Here is a 21,530-nt window from a genome sequence, read left to right as displayed (position 1 = left end):
GCCTGAACCTCCCCCCGGTGTCCGGCCCACGCCCCAGACCGACGGCCTCACTCGTCACCCCACGCCCGTTCCCACCTGCAGGCGGCTTTGAAGTGTGTAGCCCGCGCCAATTACGGGCTGGACGTAGCTCTAGAGGGCGTCTTCCAACAGAAACAAATACTGTGCTGCTCACCGCGGCGCGGGATGGGCTTGGCGTGGGGGAACAAGTAGCAGCTGGCGCTAAGGGTCATCTTAAATGTCGCATTTCACATACCAACAAGGATCAAAAACGGAAGGGGAGGCGGGGAGGGGGCACATGTATGACTATGCCGCACACAGCAACACTTGTTTGTGTTTGCACTACATACCAGCAATCAGGAACACTTTGTCATTTGACTTCACGCACTTGCGTACATGAGATGAAACGAAATGCCGTTTCCCCCAGCCCACAGCAGTACAACACAAAGACAAAACACATCCAAAAACTACAAGAACACACATACCCAAAGTAACACACATATCCACACGAACACACATATCCACACTAAACAAAAAATCACTGTCCAAGGGAACTAACGCCAGCCAGGATGAATGTCGGAACTGCCGGTCTGCATGGGTTAGCAGTTAGCTTAGCCCACCCTGCTTCCGCGTCCTGTCAGCCCCTCCAGGCAGGGGCTGTGGTCCGCCAGCCCACCGGATGAAGCAGACCAAGCTCTCCCAGCCGATCCAGCACCAGCTCTCCCAGCCAGACACCCTCGACACACCTCCCCACACTCCTCACGACAACATCAAAACACCACAGTCAATGCCAGGTGAGGCCGCCGCCAGACCGCCCTCGGTGTTATCGGAACTGAAGGTCTGCATGGGCTAGCAGTTAGCTTAGCCTGCCCCGCTCTCCAAGCCGATCCAGCACCAGCTCTCCCAGCCATCAAACAAAGACAAAACTTAGAGGTGGACAAAGACACTGCATGGACGGTCCTGGGTGAGGCCGGGCGAATTCCATCTTCCCACACCGGAAGCGGAATCAGCATATGGTTGTTGCTGAGATATGGCGCCTTGCTAAAAGACGCAAGTTCAAATGTGGCCGTGAAAACAAGGCCGGCGATGTGGGCTGTTTGTGCCATATGTACCATACCAAACCAAACCATACCGTACCGTACCATACAATACAATACTGTCTGTGGATGTTCTCGTTCATCCAGGTCATGGTTATTCAAAGGAATTGAATCGAGTGCAACTGGACTTGGTATATATCGGATATATACCAAGTCCAGTTCCACTCGATTCAATTCCTTTGAATAACCATACAATACTATACTGTACCATACCGTACCGTACCATACCGTACAATGTACCATACATTTCATACCGTACCATACCATACCGTACCATACAATACCGTACAATGTACCATACATACCATACCGTACCATACCGTACCATACCGTACCATACAATACCGTGCAATGTACCATACATACCATACCGTACCATACAATACCGTACATGTTACCATGTAATGTACCATGTCACAATGACGGCCTCTTTCGCAACACACTTTACCACATGCCTAACCCGTTATGTCAAGGGGAAATTTGTGTTTTCACATTCATCCACCGCAACCGCAAAAAGAAACAAAATCTTCCAGCAGAATAGGAAATGTGGGTGTAAGGCCCCTAATGAACCAAAACTAATCTAGACCAATTACAGGAACAGCCTGTATGACACTGCAGGGACAGATAAATGGATGTAGTGGCGAACCGCCGTTAGCGGCGATCTTTTCATCCCCATCCCCACCCCCACCCCCCACCCTGGTAGCAAACACTCCACTTACACTGACGCCACCGGACGCTTCCTAAAACCAGCAGACGCCGACATAGCTGAGGACTTCTCGAAAGGCTTAGCCTCTGTGGACGAGAGTGTTAATGAATGAGACACTATTTACTGGATGATACATAATAAAGCCTCTTGTCTGGCACCCTTCAAAAGAGCCACATCCTCTGACCCAATACTCCAAAGTTGAGCTGAGACCCCCCCCCCTTTTTTTTTTTCATGAGCGCGCCGTACGAAAGGGCGAACAGACAAAACAGATACTTAAGTTGTCTGTGTGTGAGGGAGGGAGGGAGAGAGGGAGGGGAGGTGGGTGGGGGAGAAGGATGAGAGGGAGAGGAGGGGGCCGTGGGGGGGGGTCTGTTCCAATATAGGTCCCTCTCTGTGTCTGAGGCTAGACAGGCTTAGAGAATTTACACCCCTGTACTGTAGACTTAAACTGCTTGTGCTAAAAATAACCCGCCGTCGCCGTCGCCCTCTTGTTATTGTCATTCTTAGTCCTCCTTGTCCCAACGCAGGAGGGTTTTCAAACCGTTCCTCATGCAGGAAAGCTGGCGTGATTGTGTGACCTTGCGTCGACTCGCCGCGCTTTGTGCGACACTCTGAAAACACTTGAATCGGAGAAATGGACTTCTCCATCGCCGATGAATGAATTAATGAATTAATGTGCCCAGCTCAATAGTTTTGGACATAGTGCTGAGCAATAATGGACAATATTATCATGATAATCACAAGGACACTATATATATATATATATATATATATATATATATATATATATATACACACACACACATATGCAAAAATACCATGTTTAAGAATCCAACTGAGGTTCGTCACATTGAACAGTTGGTAATGTAAAGAATAATATCTGGGGCGTCCGGGTAGCGTAGCGATCTATTCCATTGCCTACCAACACGGACACGGCCGGTTCGAATCCCCGTGTTACTGCAGGCTTGGTCGGGCGTCCCTACAGAGACAATTGGCCCTGTCTGCGGTTGGAAAGCCGGATGTGGGTATGTGTCCTGGTCGCTGCACTAGCACCTCCTCTGGTCGGTCAGGGCACCTGTTCAGGGGGGAGGGGGAACTGGGGGTGATCCTCCCACGTGCTACATCCCCCTGGTGAAACTCCTCACTGTCAGGTGAAAAGAAGCGGCTGGTGACTCCACATGTATGGGAGGAGGCATGTGGTAGTCTGCAGCCCTCCCCAGATCAGCAGAGGGGGTGGAGCAGCGACCGGGACGGCTTGGAAGAGTTGGGTAATTGGCCAAATACAACTGGGGAGAAAAGGGGGGGGGGGGTATCAAACCAAAATTAGTTTTCAAGTAATACTCCCTCAAATATTTAAGACCTAATTTTGTGAGAAATTTTTGGCAACAAATTCTCATTACCATTGATTTAGACAACGCAACTGTATATCACCACACGATAATGTCAAATTTCATCGCAATATAATACCGCTGAAAAACTATAAGCAATAATACTGAGTTATTCATCAGCCCCTTTTTCAATCAATCAATCAATTTTATTGAACATGTTAAAAAAACATAAGCAATAAAAACAAAATCATCAGCAACATATAAGCGACAAATAAGCAACTCAAATAATCCCTGGTTGGGGGATCTAAATAATACCTGGGTAACACCTAATGGATGGGGCAGTCATGAGGTGATCAGTTGAGCTCCAGCTTCCCTGAAGCAGGGGCTTCTTCAACATTCTCTGATACGTCTGTGTAACAAAAGGTTGACAGATTGCCACCTGATCTTTCAATCAGATTACAATGTGTTTTAGCTTTCCCATCAACAAAACAGCCTACCAAACTGGCCTTGGAATTCTGCAATCTTACAGGAATCAGTAAATCCTAAATTGCTTGTCCAGATGGACTCTCGCTCACCAAGCACCGTACTGAAAATACATGAGGCCAAACGGCAGATTAGCCAAATGTAACATGCCAAGCATCCAATGGGCCCTGCATATCTAAAACTCTTTTCTTCTGCCCTGCATCCCGGCTTCCCTCAATTCCACAAACTCACATAATAATCGTCCTCCATCTCGTAAAAACTGGGGGCCTTTAGACAACTCTATAACAAGGCTTCACAAGTGCTTTAAGATCATGGTGTTGTGTTTATGTGGAGCGCGGGGGGTGCTTGGCCATGGGGAGAAGCTGGGATAGACTCCAGTCTTCTGCTGCGTGTGAAACATATGGTATTATTATTTAGGCTTGGACAACATCTCAGTATTATCATTTATTATCTTTATCGCACTGAGATGAAATTCGGATATTATCATATTGTGATACCCAATTTTGTTGTCTAAATAAATTAAAATGAGAATCTATAACCGGACTGGGGATGTTGCTGAGCAGTGGAAAGAACACTTTGAGGAGCTCCTGAACCCGGCTAACACATTCTCAGTGGAGGAGGTAGAGGCCGAAGACTCAGGGGAAGCCCCGTCCATATCCCTGGCAGACGTCTCTGAGGTAGTTAAAAAGCTCCCTCGTTGGCAAGGTGCCAGGTGTAGATGAGAATCGCCCTAAGATGCTGAAGGCTCTGGACATCGTTGGGCTGTCTTGGTTGACACGCCTCTTCAGTGTCGCGTGGAGCTCGGGGACAGTACCTGTGGAGTGGCAGATCGGGGTGGTGATTCCCATATTTAAAAAGGCCGACCGGAGGCTGTGCTCCAATTATCGGGGCACCACATTGCTCAGCCTCCCTGGGAAAGTCTACTCTACGGTGCTGGAAAGGAGGCTCCGACCAATGGTCAAACCTTGGATCCAGGAGGAACAATGCGGATTCCGTCCTGGCTGTGGAACAACGGACCAACCCTTTACCCTTGCGGAAGTGCTGAGGGGGACATGGGAGTTTGACCAGCCAGTGGACTTGGAGAAGGCTTACGACCATGTACCCCGGGGCACTCTATGGGGAGTACTGCGGGAGTATGGGGTACCGGGGCAGTTGCTACAAGCCGTCCAGTCCTTTTATAACCAAAGTGAGAGCTGTGTCTGCATTCTCGGCACAAAGTCAAACACGTTTTCGGTGGGTGTCAGACTCCGCCAAGGTTGCCCCTCATTTCCGATTCTGTTTGTGATATTCATGGACCGGATCTCAAGGCGCAGCCAAGGTGAGGTGTGTGTCCGTTTTGGGAGCCTCAGAATTGCATCTCTGCTCTTCGCAGATGATGTGGTTTTGTTGGCTTCATTAGAACGTGACCTCCAGTGTGCACTGGGGCAGTTTACAGCTGAGTGTGAAATGGCCAGGATGAGAGTCAGCACCTCCAAGTCTGAGGCCATAGTTATTGACCGGAAAATGGTGGATTGCTCCCTCCAGGTTGGGGATGAGTTCTTGCCTCAAGTGAAGGAGTTCAAGTATCTCGGGGTCTTGTTCATGACTGAGGGTAGGATGGAGTGGGAGATTGACAAGCGGATTGGTGCAGCATCAGCAGTAATGCGGACGTTGTACCGGACCGTTGTGGTGAAGAGGGAGCTGAGCCGCAATTTACCAGTCAATCTTCGTTCCAACCCTCACCTATGGTCATGAGCTTTAGGAAGTGACCGAAAGGGCGAGATCGCAGATACAAGAGGCTGAAATGAGTTTCCTCCATAGGGTGTCTGGGCTCAGCCTTAGAGATAGGGTGAGTAGCTCGGACATCCGGAGGGAGCTCGGCGTAAAGCCTCTGTTCCTTTGTGTCGAAAGGAGCCAGTTGAGGTGGTTTGGGCATCTGATCAGGATGCCTTCTGAGCACCTTCCTTTGGAGGTTTTCCAGGCACAGCGAATTGGGAGGAGACCCCGGGGTAGACCCAGAACCCGCTGGAGGGACTACATGTCCAATCTGGCCCAGAACCCGCTGGAGGAACTACATGTCCAATCTGGCCTGGGAACGCCTTGGGATCCCCCAGGAGGAGCTGGAGGGCGTTGCTGGGGGGAGAGACATCTGGAGCGACCTACTTAGCTTGCTACCACAGTGACCTGACCCGGAGAAGTGGCTGAAGATGAATGAATGAATGAATGAATGAATGAATGAATGAATGAATGAATCTATAAACTAAAAAATTCTACTAAAATGAGGTGTGCAATATTTGAGGAAGTATGATTTGAAAACTAGTTTTTGTTTGATATTATACTTTACATTACCAAACAGTTCGATGAGGTGAACGTCAGACTGATTCTTAAACACGGTAATGTTGCATATGTAAGCAGATATTAGGGGGGCACAATATACCAGTCAATTTATCAGTATTGACTAATAATTGCTTTACAGTGTGTAATCGGTATTGAGACAGACATCAAAGTTATTCCCGATATTGGCGTCTGGGTAACGTAGTGATCTATTCTGTTGCCTCCAAACATGGGGATCGCAGGTTCGAATCCCCGTGTTACCTCCGGCTTGGTCGGGTGTCCCTGCAGGCACGCTTGGCCGTGTCTGCAGGTGGGAATCCAGATAAAGGCATGTGTCCTGGTCGCTGCACTAGCGCCTCCTCTGGTTGGTTAGGGCAACTGTTCGGGGGGGGGAACTGGGGGGGCAATAGCGTGATCCTCCCCCGTGCTACGTCTACATGGCAAAACTCCTCCCGTCAGGTGAAAAGAAGCAGCTGGCGACTCCACATGTATCGGAGAAGACGTGGTAGTCCGCAGTTACTGATACGTTGCACTGATATGACAACGCGTTTATTATGAGTCGACGCTGACAACATGGTGTTGATGCAAAAACAGGTGGCGCTACAGCCCAATAAGAAATGTTGGCACTTTTGATATTTATATTAACATGTTTTTACTTAAGGCAACAATGTGACAAGTTGCATTTTACAAGGAAGCTTTAAGGATCAACCTGTTGTACAACAAATGCAACAGTAAAGATGTTAGAAAATATTCTGCCAAAATAAACGCGACGTTTTCTCCATTTAACTTGAAATAATTTGTGTTCATCCCTTTAAGTGAACGCAGACACTTGGGAACAGTGTAGTGTTTGTAATAAATCGAGCTACTAATAAAGCAGTGTTTTTAAGACATCTGCATCTACATCAAGCATCTCACTTACAGTGTAATAACAGATAAAACTCCACTGGTGGAAACTAATGCCCCTTTTCCACTGCATGGTACCAGCTCGACTCAACTCAACTCTACTCGCTTTTTTTGGTTTTCCATTGGGCAAAAGTTAGGGATGGTACCTAGTCCCGGGTACTTTTTTTGGTACTACCTTCGTCGAGGTTCCAAGTGAGTTGAGCTCACAAAAGGGTGACATGAAAATACCACTGTAAATAAATAAATTAAATTAATAAAATATAAATTTATGTATATTTATTTAAATATAAAGAAAAAGTCATAGAATAAATAAATAAATAAAGACATTGTGAAATTGTACAAATATTGTAAAAATAATGTGGAGTCGCCAGCTGCTTCTTCTCACCTGACAGTGAGGAGTTTCACCAGGGGGGCGTAGCGCGTGGGAGGATCACGCCATTCCCCTCAGTCCCCTCCCCGAACAGGTGCACCGACCGACCAGAGGAGGCGCTAGTGCATCGACCAGAACACATACCGGCTTCCCACCCGCAGACACAGCCAATTGTGTCTGATGCCTGACCAAGCCAAAGGTAATACGGGGATTCGAACCGGCGATCCGTGTTGGTAGGCAACGGAATAGACCGCTACGCCACCTGGATGCCCCCCACTAGATCCATGTTTGTGTTGTATTAACTCTCAGATGTACGTCACTTTGGATAAAAGCGTCTGCTAAATGAAATTGCAAACTGGAACTATAAATTGTAGGCATCAAAAAGTCAAGGACAAGAACTCTGCAGAACTGTACTAGTGGCAATCGAATCATCAAAGTTCCCACTTCCTGGTGACAAAAGTTCGAGTATCATTTGTGGTGGAAAAAGGATCTAAGACATGTGGTAATATCACATTGAAATGAAAAATTTCAGTATTGGCTGAAATGACCATGGAAATTATTGTTTATCAGATGGGCTATTGGCAAAAATTTCAATATCGTGCATCCTTGAGCAGATATCGTGATAATATCAATATTCATTCATCTTCAGCCGCTTCTCCGGGGTCGGGTCGTGGTGGCAGCAAGCTAAGTAGGGCACTCCAGACGTCCCTCTCCCCAGCAACGCCTTCCAGCTCCTCCTGGGGGATCCCAAGGCGTTCCCAGGCCAGATTGGACATGTAGTCCCTCTAGCAAGTTCTGGGTCTACCCCAGGTTCTCCTCCCAGTTGGCCGTGCCCGGAAAACCTCCAAAGGAAGGCGCCCAGGAGGCATCCTAATCAGATGCCCGAACCACCTCAACTGGCTCCTTTCGATACGAAGGAGCAGCAGCTCTACTCTGACCTCCCTCCAGATGTCCGAGCTCCTCACCCTATCTCTAAGGCTGCGCCCACACACCCTACGAAGGAAACTCATTTCAGCCGCTTGCAGCCATGATCTCACCCTTTCAGTCACCACCCAAAGCTCAAGTAATACAGTACCCCATGGACCCACCACACGCAGGGATGAGCGTTGGGGTAGGGTGCAATGCAGGGCGGGTGGCAGGCAAAGGCAGGGACCGGGGCGTGCTGACTTCCGGCATCACAGATTGGTCCTCGGGACGTGGAATGTCACCTCTCTCTCAATACCAATACATTACGCAAAATTCCCCAAGATTATCGTGACAAGTATATTTTCCATATCACCCAGCTCGAGTGTTACTGCACCATTTCAGCCTGTTTTCAGTTTACGTTGAAGTGTTGCGATGCATAGCGAAGCAACTGGGAAGGGAACACAGGCTTAGTGTTGTTCCTGGCCCGGGCCAGAAAGCAGAGCGAGTACTGCTCCCTCCTGTCCAATTGGACCAATCTGCCTGTGTCCCGGGGGAGGAGGCAGACATTCCGTGTTAAGGCTGTGTATCAGTGGCCAGCCAGCCGGACCCTGGGAGCTGCCCAGCATGCTTAATCAAACAGTAATTACTAACAAAAGCAGGTCGGCATGGGCGCTCTAGGGGACAACTCAGGGCACCAAGACTCCATCACGCAGGTCTTTCTCTGCCACCATTTCTTAAATCTAGACGATGCTTCTTTTTTTCTTTTTCTTTTTTTTAAAACAGAAGTTTCAAATGTTTTAAAAGGAAAAGATTTCAGCTGCTTTTTCTTGTTTTTGTTGCAGCATTTCCATGTCTGCAAAAGAGCAGGAGGAGGATTAATTGACAGTTCTGATGGGGAGGGGGTCCAAGCCCTTCCTAGTCGTTTGTTTCTCTTAAGGCTTGAGAAAAAGTAAATGATCCAAAAAAACCTCCACGGTTGAAGGAGAGCAAATGGCTTGGCTAAACAATGTTTGTGTTTTAGAAGCTAGAAATCATTATGTGCGGACAGGTGACAGCCAGACTTCTTCACTTGTTCACATTACGACAAGACAGAGGACAAGATGTATTACACACAGATACCGACGCCGTCTCAGGAGTAATCTCAACCCAATGTTTGGCTGCACCCGAAAGCGAAGAAATGAGACAGGGAAAACTTAATTTCAGCGCCTTCTCTCACTGCACCTCAAGTGGAGGAGACCACTTCCTCGTCGCTGGTGAAGGACCCGGTACGAACCCCGGCATAACCTCTCACTGGACGGAGACCTGTAAGTGACTGGTCTGGCCAGAAAAGCGATTCACACCTATTGACGTCCACATGAATGAATAGCGTGCTGACGAATGCTGAATGCCCGAAGGGGGGAGGTTCTCGCTGCCCTCTCTTCCATGTGAGGCGGAGACCACTGTACTGTAAACAGCTGAGGGCCTCTCTTTGGCCCGTCTGGGTGAGCATTAGAGTGCTTCCCGCTGTCGCCGGGCTACAAAGGGACCTCTGTGGCCGACAACACTGAAGTGGCCGCTGTCTTTTTCGTGAGAGTCTCAGGGTGTCTCACAATCTCTCTCTTTTTTGTTTTCCAGGCGAGCTCCTTTTCTTTCTGACCCCCCCCCCCACCCCCACCACCAACTTTTTTTTTTTTTTTTTTTTTAAGAGAGAGGCCCTATTTTTCTCTTCTGCTTGTTCCTCTCAGTGGCCCCCACTGTGAGGAGAGAGACAGACACTCAGCTCAGCCAAAGGTTTGTCTGCCAGTATGGTCAGCTCTGGTCTGGGACAAAAGCATGCTAACGCTGCCCACACACAGTACACCCCCCCCACCCACCACCACCACCACCTCCACCTCCCCCCTCCTCCTCCTCCAGCCCGCCTCAACAAGTCCACAACAGACTCCCACATTCCCCACCACCTCTCCTGTCCCCCCCCCCCTTTCTCTTTCCTCGCTCAACGACAAGGCGTTGACAATCAGGTCCATCTCATTCCTGTACGACTCACTCAAATGAAAAGCTTCAAGGCTAACATGCAAAACTTCAACAGGTACGGCTAACCCTGGCCGCTTCAAACGCCCGTTATGGGTGTTTAGCTTGGCGAGAAGAGAGGCGGGATCTTGTTTCACAGAAACCACATTATCATCACAATATTCATACGGCATTTTGCACAATATATATCGCAACATATGCTTTCATGTGCAAAAATAGCATGTTTAAGAAGCCAAGCGAGGATCATCCCATTGAACTGCTTGGTAAAGTACATTAAAGTCAAAATTAGTTTTCAAATAATACTCCCTCAAACTCATTTTTGTGAGAAATCTTAGATGACAACAAAACTGTGCATCGAGACGTGATGACATCATAATTTCATTCCAATAAAATGAGCATTTCCAACGAGCGTTCATGTACTCAGCACTTCAAGAACATGTAACTGAAAAATGAGTAATATCTTTACAGCATGTTGGTACCATCTTAACACTGGGTACAAACACTTTAAACGTTATTTCTAAGAGGCTCAACAAGCGTCTCAGATCTGCATGGTGTAGCTCTCCATACTTGGAATTTTGTGAATCACTTCGCAACCCCCCCCCTTTTTCTTCCCAGTTGTATCCGGCCCATTACTCCACTCTTCCGAGCCGCCCCGGTCTCTGCTCCACCCCCTCTGCTGATCCGGGGAGGGCTGCAGACTACCACATGTCTCCTCCCATACACGTGGAGTCACCAGCCGCTTCTTTTCACCTGACAGTGAGGAGTTTCACCAGGGGGACGTAGCGCGTGGGAGGATCACGCTATTCCCCCCCCAGTTCCCCTCCCCCCTGAACAGGAGCCCCGACCGACCAGAGGAGGCGCTAGTGCAACGACCAGGACACATACCCACATCCGGCTTCCCACCCGCAGACACAGCCAATTGTGTCTGTAGGGACGCCCGACCAAGCCGGAGGTAACACGGGGATTCGAACCGGCGATCCCCGTGTTGGTAGGCAACGGAATAAATGCCATGCAACCCGGACACCCCCTCCATACCCACCATGTTTTACTTCATACCTACGTTTATTAGTCAGTTCCTTTTCTCCTTCTCCTCTCTAGCTTCTTACTACAATCTCCTTTCCCCCTCCGTGGTCCCTTTCACTCTGCTGAACTCTGCAGTGAACCCTGCAGCGTATCTGACTGGCCGGCAGTGCTTGTTTTCCTTCATGAGGCGTCACCGTGACCGGATTATTTTTCCTCGGCCGTGACAAAGATTCTGTGCATTGTAGTAGGGCCGAATGTTTATGGCAATAATCCTGATTATTTTGCAAAATATAACGACTTATCAATCATCGTTTCTAGCCTCAGTTTCAGGGAGGTAACACGGGGATTCGAACCGGCGGATCCCCGTGTTGGTAGGCGACAGAATAGACCGCCACGCCACCCGGACGCCCTTCCCAAATTCTTTTCAATGTGTAAACCTGTTTCTGCTGAAAACAAAACTGATATAAACCTCACAGATGACATCATAAGAGGTGTCTGAGGAACTAGTCTTCAGCTGCCCCTTCAGACGTGTGAGGTCACGTGACGCAGGACCCACAAGCTGTCCTGGAAGAAGATGTGGGTCCGTTACGACGCATCATCGGATGATAAACTCGGACGTTTCCCCTCATGGACAGACACTGAAAGTAAATGTGGCTTTGTGGGGGGGGGGGGGGGGAGTAAAGTATTCCAGCGGGCGTCATAAAACCTGTCAGTTGCCGACGTTAAGTTACGGAGGCAGCGGGCCGGCCTGGTCAGTCCTCCCACCAGTTAAAGGGTTTGGGGTTCGATCCTCCATGATGCTACAGAGGATCTGTCTTTTTGTCCTCTGCCACAACCAGAGAGGGAAAAGACAGTTTCCCTCTTTAGGGGATTAAAAAAGCAAAGCCATTATCAGATTAGACAAAAACAAACCCGCGCAGCAGCAGCTTGGCTGTATTAGATGTCTGATAGGACCAGAGCTCGTATGAATTCTGGGTAAGCATAAATGGGCATAAGGCTTCCATTACTCTACCCCCCCCCCCAACTTCCACTTCTCATTGTGGTTTGCTACGGGGAGGAAACAATCAATGCCAGTTTTGAAAATTGTCAAAGTCATATTCCACAAATTACCCACTGGATAAACTGGAAAACTCATCTTTTTGCTGACTGCAGAGGAACAAAGCAGCACTTGATAGAGGATAAATGGGGGCTGCTGGATAAACCACACACATAAACAATGGGGAAATAACTGCACCAACATCATGTTGTTCTGAAAACCTACTGTTCAGCGCAAACACATACTGGCCAGAATTTTAACAAAATTTTCCAGCAGACTGAAATTCCACTTGACATTTTATTTCCAGGAGAGAAAAAAAAAACGCACAAAGGCCGATACAAGCGGAGACTAATTGGACGACAGGGAGAAAACAACTTGTGCATCACATTTAACGGGGAGGGCATCTTACCAGCTTCTCATCCACTGTGATAAGCTGCGTATCTTGTCCCCGTTGCTCTGCCAGCCTCCATGCCGATGTGCTGGTAGACCTGAAAATTAGATTTGGACAGACACTGTCAAAAGCACAGACCAGACCAGACCACCAAAATCAGGCAGACAGACAAAAACACACACACACACACACACACAAAAAGCAAATTTCGTAAACAAGTTACACTGAAGAACAGAGTATCTTGGAGGAGATGGCAGGGAGAGGATAGCGTGAAAAGGAGGAGACAGGGAGGGAATCCCCCCCGCCTTCCCCATTAGTTCTGTCTGGTGAGTTTCTGGCAGGCTCTCCTCGCCTCCTAATGACAGGATGTGCTTAACGTCGCCTCACTGGCTGACTAGCAAGCACAGAATATGTGGCTTTCTGTCAGTGTACAGTGGTGGCCTGTCACAGAGCAGAGATGTGCCGCAACACCCGGCCCGAGCTGAACCTAAACGTCAATATCTCCAGATTAGAAACCATTCAGAAACACATTTTGAATTTCTTCACTGGCGAGACTTTTTCTCAAACTTATACAGGCCCCCCCCTCCCCCCAAAAAAAATTTTTTTTCAAAAAATGAAACGATTTGAGATCTTTTGCATGTTGGTCATTCTCTACCTTGACGGCCCAGTGTTAAAAAAAGCATGATCAGATTGTTACCTCTGTAAAGCACCTGGAATAAAAATGTCAACTAATTTCACATTGAACACCGGGAAATAACAAACGGCCCCGTTTGGATGGAATCTGAATGGAAAGTCAAGACGAGAGTTTTCAGGACCCCTCTCGTCACATCAAAATTTAGTGGCAGCTTAAGTCAGTGCTGGAGGGGCTGCGGCCTGATAGGAGACCACACACGCACATATTTTGGGACCGTCCAAAACTATCGGAATACTGGCAAAATACACAACATGAAATTAAAAAATGTTTAGATATAGAACTGCCCCTACAACCATCTTGCTATTAATCAGGAACAGCACCGGAAGATGCAGAAGACAAAAATCAGACATCACTATTGAGGGTCCTTCTTCTAGCTGCTAAGAAGATGAGCACAGTGTCCTGGCTGAGGACACCCCCCCCCCCACACGCTACCAAAACAGAGGGAGCAGGATAAGGATGCTCATTACACGGATTAAAAAATATTTTTGACTAAACGGTCCCCAATGATTTCATATTTTCCCAGCTGATCTGAAATGAGAGCTAGTGACCAAACTCTCCTGGATCTCTTTTCCCCTCATTTAAATGTGAACACTGTGTGTCTTTTTTTGTTTGTTTGTTTCTTATACAATGTATATTTTACCTGTTATCTGTGTTCATGGACAAATGTCACTACTCACATCCCTGTTTCCTCTTTCTTCTTTTTTTCCTCTTTTTGAGAACGGGAACTATATATGGACATTGAGAGGATGCCGGAATCCATGGACGGCTTCGTAAGACATCTATGTATGTGTTGTGTACCGCACATGCGACTGGACTGTGTAACAGCACCTGATAAATGTACCTTTTAAAAAACACTGGGAAGTCATCTAATTTGTACAACAGAAATTCAGAAGAGCAACATTCAGGGTTTAAGAGCCTCCATTTTAAAAACATCTATTTTGGCCAGCTGCTTTCTGTATTTTTTTTTACATTTATTTTCTTATTCATATCTAATATTATTCCCCTTATGGTTAACCATGAGGACACCAGGATGGCGTTTTCCTAGAGAAAACCTCCTATCTAGGGACTAGACAGAGTTCATCGCCTCATTTGAACTCTTCCAAGTCATCATTCATTTTAAAAAGATAAAGGAATATCAAGAAAGCTCAAATAAGAGCTTAATGTACTTCTACGCTAAGGAGTTAAGATCTATGTACAATGTTTGAAAGACGTATTTTAAAAGACTAATTATTATCACTATTATCTGTATTGAGTCTTCATTTCCAGAGCCAACCTTAATTCCAGGACCATGATATCTGGACGGTGTTTCTGGTTTTATTTTCGGCATGTGACATCTGCTGTAGATTTAACATGTGAAAGGACGCGGCACATTAACGTGGCAATGAACTTCACCATTAAAGCTGAAATTTAATAAACACTCATTGTCTCCATGTGTATGATGGAGTCAGGTTCCACCAGTGGCGGCTGGCCAGCACGGGGCGCTGGGGCGCCGCCCCCTTCAAACATCAAGAGATGAAAATCTACTTAAACATGTTAAATATAATGTAGTTGTGTAATGCAAATAATGATGACGTAAATGTGTTTTCAGTCTGTGAGCGCCTGTCAGCAGCATTAAATATTGGTTCAAATGGTGTTTGGTTGGTTCCTGTCTGATACATATACTTCCTGTCTGAATACATATACTTCCTGTCTGAATACATATACTCCCTGTCTGAATACATATACTTCCTGGGTGAATACATATACTTCCTGTCTGAATACATATACTTCCTGTCTGAATACATATACTTCCTGGGTGAGGGGCGCCGGCCAAACCATACCTTATGTAAGCCCTCAAACTTGTGGCGAGAAGATGACCTAAGGCTGCTGTCTGATTGGTTTCTTCAGGTTTTCCAGGGGGCGCAGTTCTGTGCTGCCTCAGACACGCCCACTTTTATTGGCAGTGAATTGGTATTGTTTTAATGTTTTTTGATCTAATGTGACTGGACAATTCTCGCGGCTGTCAATCATGTTCACACCCACCACCACGCCTCGTCTCGACTGTCAATCATCCACCGTCTACGAACCCTGATAACATCTATAGGCTACATGGTCCTTCTGAATAACTCTGCAACTGTGTGGACGTTAAAGCAGCTGTCAGGTGAGCTACACCAAGGTAAATTTCCACCTCCCCCCCCCAAACATTTTTAGCACCAGCCGCCACTGGGTTCCACAAAACTACCAGTCATCTTTACCATGGCTGGAGACACTCTCCAGTCTCCGTGTACCGCTGTTGAAATGTTTTGACCAGAGGACGAACACTGGTACAGCGGCACACACGTATGTGTTAGAAACAACTCCAGCAGGAAAAAAGACTGAAACGTGATGCCGACGTGGCCATGACAACCAACATGACTGCACAACCGTGTTCCCATATAGTGTGATGTCGTCTGTAATACATCAGACTGTCTGTGTTAGCCTTGGTCTCAGGATCCATGTCTACAAGGGTGGGAACTGTTTACTGCTGAGCTGACGGCACACCAGCCACAATGGCTGCTACACCTGGTGTGTAGTCCTGCTACACCTGGTTTGTAGTCCTGCTACACCTGGTTTGTAGTCCTGTTACACCTGGTGTGTAGTCCTGCTATACCTGGTTTGTAGTCCTGCTACACCTGGTTTGTAGTCCTGCTACACCTGGTTTGTAGTCCTGCTATACCTGGTTTGTAGTCCTGCTACACCTGGTTTGTAGTCCTGCTACACCTGGTGTGTAGTCCTGCTATACCTGGTGTGTAGTCCTGCTACACCTGGTGTGTAGTCCTGCTACACCTGGTTTGTAGTCCCAGAAACTCAGTGTCAACAGGTCTGTTTCTCTCTGCCTCCTACATCCAGCTATATCACAAGACTGTTCTACTGGAAGACTGACTGTCCAACACAACCGCCACATCACCACCACATTTCAAATGGAGAAAATAACAAGAAAGGTCGCAGATCACAGCTTTAGGTCAGCACGATGACGCTCTGGTGGCCGAGTGGAATAACCCGCCGTTCTTGCAACCCGCTCGTCACGTGGCTGGGAGGTTCGTATCCCAGACTCGCCGTAACCGGTCCCGGCCAGAGCGTCCACGGGGTAAGGCCTTCATTAGGCCACCCTTACCCGAGGGATAGGGGGTGTAGATCGGTGTAGTGTTCGGGGACTAGTCGTTCTCCAGCGACCCCTCTGGCCCACCCGGGCGCCTGCAGCCAAGCAACTGAAAGCGTTCTCCCTACGCCTCCTTCGCGGCCTGAAGGTGATGCAATCCATGCGAGGAGGCTTCAGCGTGTAAACTAGCGAGAGCGGCCGACACGAGTTTGAAGGAAGCTGGTGTTACGACCATCTCCTTCCTGTGGAAACGTGAGCCAGGGGAGTTATTTGATGAGCGTTCCGGCCATATGCCATTGGGTTAATCGGGTGGGATAAGGGGAAAAACTAGAAATAAATTTATTAAAAAAAACAGTCAGCACGATAATATGCTTTGTCTGTTATCTGTTGGCCTGTCACTGACACAGGGCCAATAACTGACTAGTGTTAATTCTCTCAGCTAAGCAACAAAATATATTCCATCCATCCATTATCCCAACCGCTTATCCTGCTCTCAGGGCTGCAGGGATGCTGGAGCCTATCCCAGCAGTCATCGGGCGGCAGGCAGGGAGATGGCCTGGACAGGCCGCCAGGCCATCACACACACACACACACACACACACACACACACACACACACACACACACACATATTCACACCTAGGGGCAATTTAGTACGGCCGATCCACCTGACCTACATGTGTTTGGACTGTGGGAGGAAACCGGAGCCCCCGGAGGAAACCCACGCAGACACGGGGAGAACATGCAAACTCCACACAGAGGACGACCCCCAAGGTTGGACTACCCTGGGGTTCGAACCCAGGGCTTTCTTGCTGTGAGGCGACCCGCTAACCACTGTACCACTGTGCCGACCCAAAATAACAAAAATACATATAACAAAACATATTGTTTTGCAAAAACCTAAGCCATAACTCAGCCTTATCCTTACTTTAAGAATTTGACTTTAACCACAGTTAAATGTTTCCTTGTTTTTACCAAAAATTCAAAAAAGACATGAAACACCATTTGAAGTAAAACCCACTGTGGTTACCAGCTGCTGGGTTGATTGGCCGCTGGTTTAGTCATCAGAAACATCTTCAACAACACTTAATCAAAACACTGAACAGGATAAACATGACCTGGGGAACTAGTGTATTTTGCCACTAATGACCAAAGGTTTGCCAGCATCTAATTCAATTTGTGAATCCTCACCATTTTAAAAATGTGTTGTTATTCGTCCGTCGCAGCAACGAGGACCATCTAGTCATCCCGTGATGGATGACTGATGACTTGCGTGAGGATTAAAGTGAGGAAGAGTTGCGCATCATTAACCCCACTCTCTCATCCGAGACCACCCACTACCAGTGGCAAGACTAGCGAGACGACTGGCAATGGAGACGGATGCAGATTTTTCCTCAGGGTTTCTTCCCGAAGCCTTTCCCGTATACAAGTACACCCACGAGGCAGCGGAGGTTTTAAATCAGAGCTTTTCCTTCTCCCAGATAAACTGCCTGACAAGGATAACAAGCTTCATCTGCCCGGGAATGAAAAAAAAATGCCATCGTTTGGCAAGATGATATTTTTAAAACATCATCTTGCCAAATGATGTCCAGTGTCATTTAAGCATTTTGACTAACTTAAAAATGAAGCACTTAATTCAATAAAAATTGAAGTAATCTCATTTGTCTTAGTGCAAAATGGAATTGAATGACAACATTCAATACCTGACAAAACAAACGGTGTGTGGTCAACCGGGCTAGACACAACGCTAGCTGCTTGACTGTACACCAGAATGGCTGCAGCCAAACATTCATGTTCATTCAGAAACACAGATACAGTCATGGAAACGAGTTGTATGGGGCATCACAGGCCAACATCTAGGGCACGTCAAGAAACAAGAAACAAAATGGCTTGAAAACTTTCCTCTGTGAGGTCTGCCTTAATCCTGGAACCATCTCCAAGTAAGAACCATAAAGGCACATTGCAGCCAGTATGAATCGTCTACTATATATATACTACCAACGGTGTGGGCTGTTACTACCATGCCCTCACTTACCCGCTCAGACACAATCCTTACTGGTGTCTGCGAACATGCTCTCCTTGCAACATGGCAACCTGCACTTGACTTTTTATACTTATATGACAACAATCTGTCTGTTACACTGACACCTGTCCGTGTTAATCTACTTTGTGCTTTTGATTCTCCTGCTCTCCATCGCTTGGTGATACGAGGCCAAATGTACACAACATGAATGCACTTTTGGCTGTGAAAGCATTACGACTACTACGACTACTACTTCAACTACTACTACTACCACTACTTCTTCGTATAATCTCCGTGTAGTACTACTGTGATATGATTACTAATAAGCTAATGTACTATCACTACTTCATATAGTACTACTATGATTTCATTACTTACCAAATGTGCTGCAGCAGTTACTATTTCATATAGCGCCACCACACTATCGCTTGTCTGCTATTTAGCAAAACGTGTACTACTGCTAGTCATGCAGAAAAGAACAGGAAAGGTCGCAGATTACAGCTATAAGTCAGCATGATAAAATGCTTTGTCTGTTATCTGTTGGCCTGACAATGGCACTGACGCTGGCAGTATTTAAGTGAGTACTACTATGTTATCAATACTCTATATCAATACTCTAGCCCAGTGTTTCTCAACCCAGTCCTCAAGGAACCCCTATCCTGCAGATTTTCATTGCAACCCTGCATAGGTAGCCCTGCTTGTACTGACTCGACCAGTCATCTCATAGCACTTAATTATGCAAGGTGTGCAAACTCAGACATTCACTGCTGATTGGTTGAATAACTACAAACAGGTACCTATTCAGGGTTGCAAAGAAAATCTGCAGGATAGGGGGTCCTTGAGGACTGGGTTGGGAAACACTGCGAGTCTAGCAAATCCTTCACCGCTTCCCTCGGCGTGAGTGCGCATGGGGGGGGGGGACACCCATGTCGTACAACTGCCGCCATGACCGCAGCTCTCCGACGCCAGCTGGGAACCGTCGCGTTTATCTGACAGTTCCGAATCCGTCTGCGGGTTCTCGTCTCGTCGCAACGCCTGCACGACGAGTAAAGGCGGCCTCGGTGAGAGGGTCTCGGGGCGGCGTGACGGCTGGCTCCCCGTCATGTAGCATTAGCCTGCTTAGCTTCGGCTCACCTGCGAGGCCCGACTCCGCTCGCCTTCCGGCTAGTCTGCCCCGAAATGTACCGCGAAAAGCCGCCACGCAAACCCCATCACACGCGCCGGCGGCCGGGTCGGTAGTTACCTGAGGGGGCTCAGCAGCACCCGGGTCACCGCCTGGGTCGCGGACATTCGCCCCAAGCTGAGAAGTGACATTGAGGACGCCATGTTTACTGTCAAAGCCCCGCTACGGGATCCGCGAAGGGACAAACCAGGGCGGACAGACCGCGCGCGCGCTTTAATAGACCGACAACCGCAGCAGCTCTGTTGTGTGGGTTGGGCCGAGGGGGGAGGGGGGGAGGTTTACCAGGTTAAAAAGCCGCACTCTCACTCGGCTGGATAAGGAGCTAAATCATCATAACACGATAAAGCCTCGAAACCCTTTCCTCATCCATTTGTACCCCGATTTCTGAGCTCGTTCAGCTCACAAATTAACAGAAATGCAGTTACATGCAAGTCTCCCATAAGCCAGCAAGAACGGAGAGTTCCCATTTTATTATTATCATTATTAACATTATGATGATTATTATCATTATGATGATGATTATTATTATTGTAACCGGTTATTTTGTTGCCCGGTGCGGGATTCGATACGGCGTGTTCTGCACCACAAGGCGACATCACTAACCGCTCGGCTAAAGGGTCAGACCCGTTAGCTAGGGGCTAACGTGTCTTATTGGTAGTTTACATTATCATTATGATGATGATTATTATGATTATTGTAACCGGTTATTTTCTTGCCCGGTGCGGGATTCGATACGGAGTGTCCTGCACCACAAGGCGACATCACTAACCGCTCGGCTAAAGGGTCAGACCCGTTAGCTAGGGGCTAACGTGTCTTATTGGTAGTTTACATTATCATTATGATGATGATGATGATGATGATTATTATTATTATGATGATGATGATGGTGATTATTATTATTTTGCAATGGTATGATGCATAGGCGTTTCTAGCCCATTTTTGGGGGTGCTGCAGCGCCCCTAAATTGAACCCAAGCACCCCTAAAATTGAAGAGATTTTTTATTTTTCATTTTTTACTGTATGTCCATGTTTAATAAGCTGAAGAAATGTCAAAACCATATCCAGTATATGGTTTAAACGTAATATTTTAACAACAAAAATACAGCACCCCCCCATGCTTCGAAAATGGTTTGATCCACCCCCCCAAATTTATCTTGCCTGGCCGGCCAGCACTCTGGGTGCTCAGCACCCCTAAAGCTCTGATCCTAGAATCGCCCCTGGTGTGATGACATCTCGAGAAGTCCCGGCCTTGCCAAGACCATCCTGCCAGGCCCAGTGAGGGGCGGGCGAAGACGAGGAAGACAGGTGAAGCGACGGCTATGTAACATCAGAGAGTGGACAGGCCTCGACTTTGCCAGCTTACAGAGGCCAGTTGAGGACCGACAGAGATGGCGAGGACTGGTTCCGGGTTCAACAGCGGTGCCCAAACGACCTCTCGAGAGGTTACGGGATAGGTGAGGTGAGGCGAGGTAAGTCTCCCATAAGCCCGTAAGGAAGGAGAATTCCCATTTTAGTCGATTCTCACATGCTGTTTCAGAAAACAGTAGCTGATGTTTGCTCAAATCATCTCATTTATGTTATTACAGTTGTTTCTCTCTTTCCCCACAGAGCAGGATACACCTGCGGAGGCAGCTCGCTACCAAAAGGTTTTGTATCTTCACGTTATGGGCTCACGCAGGACTTTTGATATGGTTAGCCATACATTTAAAACCCAGATAACTGAAAACTAGGACCTACATGTCCATCCAAAGGAACTGAATCAAGTGCAACTGGACTTGGTATATTCAGTTCCTTTGGATAACCATGACCTGGATGAATGAGAACATTCAGATATGGCCTACATGGCCTCTCACCAGGCTGCGTAGGCCACAATTCTCATCATGGCCTACGCAGCCTGATGAAAGGCCATGTATTATGAATTATGGCCTACACAGCCTTAAGAGAGGGTGTGTA

At 47.5% G+C, this 21,530-nt stretch overlaps 1 protein-coding gene across 1 annotated transcript in view; it reads right to left on the bottom strand.

Moving 5' to 3' along the window:
* ndufs4 (NADH:ubiquinone oxidoreductase subunit S4) overlaps positions 1 to 19,792 on the bottom strand; it is a 34,551-nt gene extending 14,759 nt beyond the window's left edge. Inside the window, exons 1-2 of the mRNA XM_056291918.1 lie at positions 19,638 to 19,792; positions 12,579 to 12,657 (exon numbers count right to left, since the gene is read on the bottom strand). Of these exons, the coding sequence (XP_056147893.1) occupies positions 12,579 to 12,657; positions 19,638 to 19,720 (162 nt within the window). The 5' untranslated portion in view covers positions 19,721 to 19,792. The remainder of the gene's footprint in view (positions 1 to 12,578; positions 12,658 to 19,637) is intronic.
* Positions 19,793 to 21,530: the final 1,738 nt, after the last annotated feature.

The sequence above is a fragment of the Lampris incognitus genome, chromosome 1 (assembly GCF_029633865.1).
Source record: "Lampris incognitus isolate fLamInc1 chromosome 1, fLamInc1.hap2, whole genome shotgun sequence".
Classification (NCBI taxonomy): Eukaryota; Metazoa; Chordata; class Actinopteri; order Lampriformes; family Lampridae; genus Lampris; species Lampris incognitus.
Note: the sequence above shows the minus strand (reverse complement) of the source record. Positions and strands in the feature narration are given on the sequence as shown.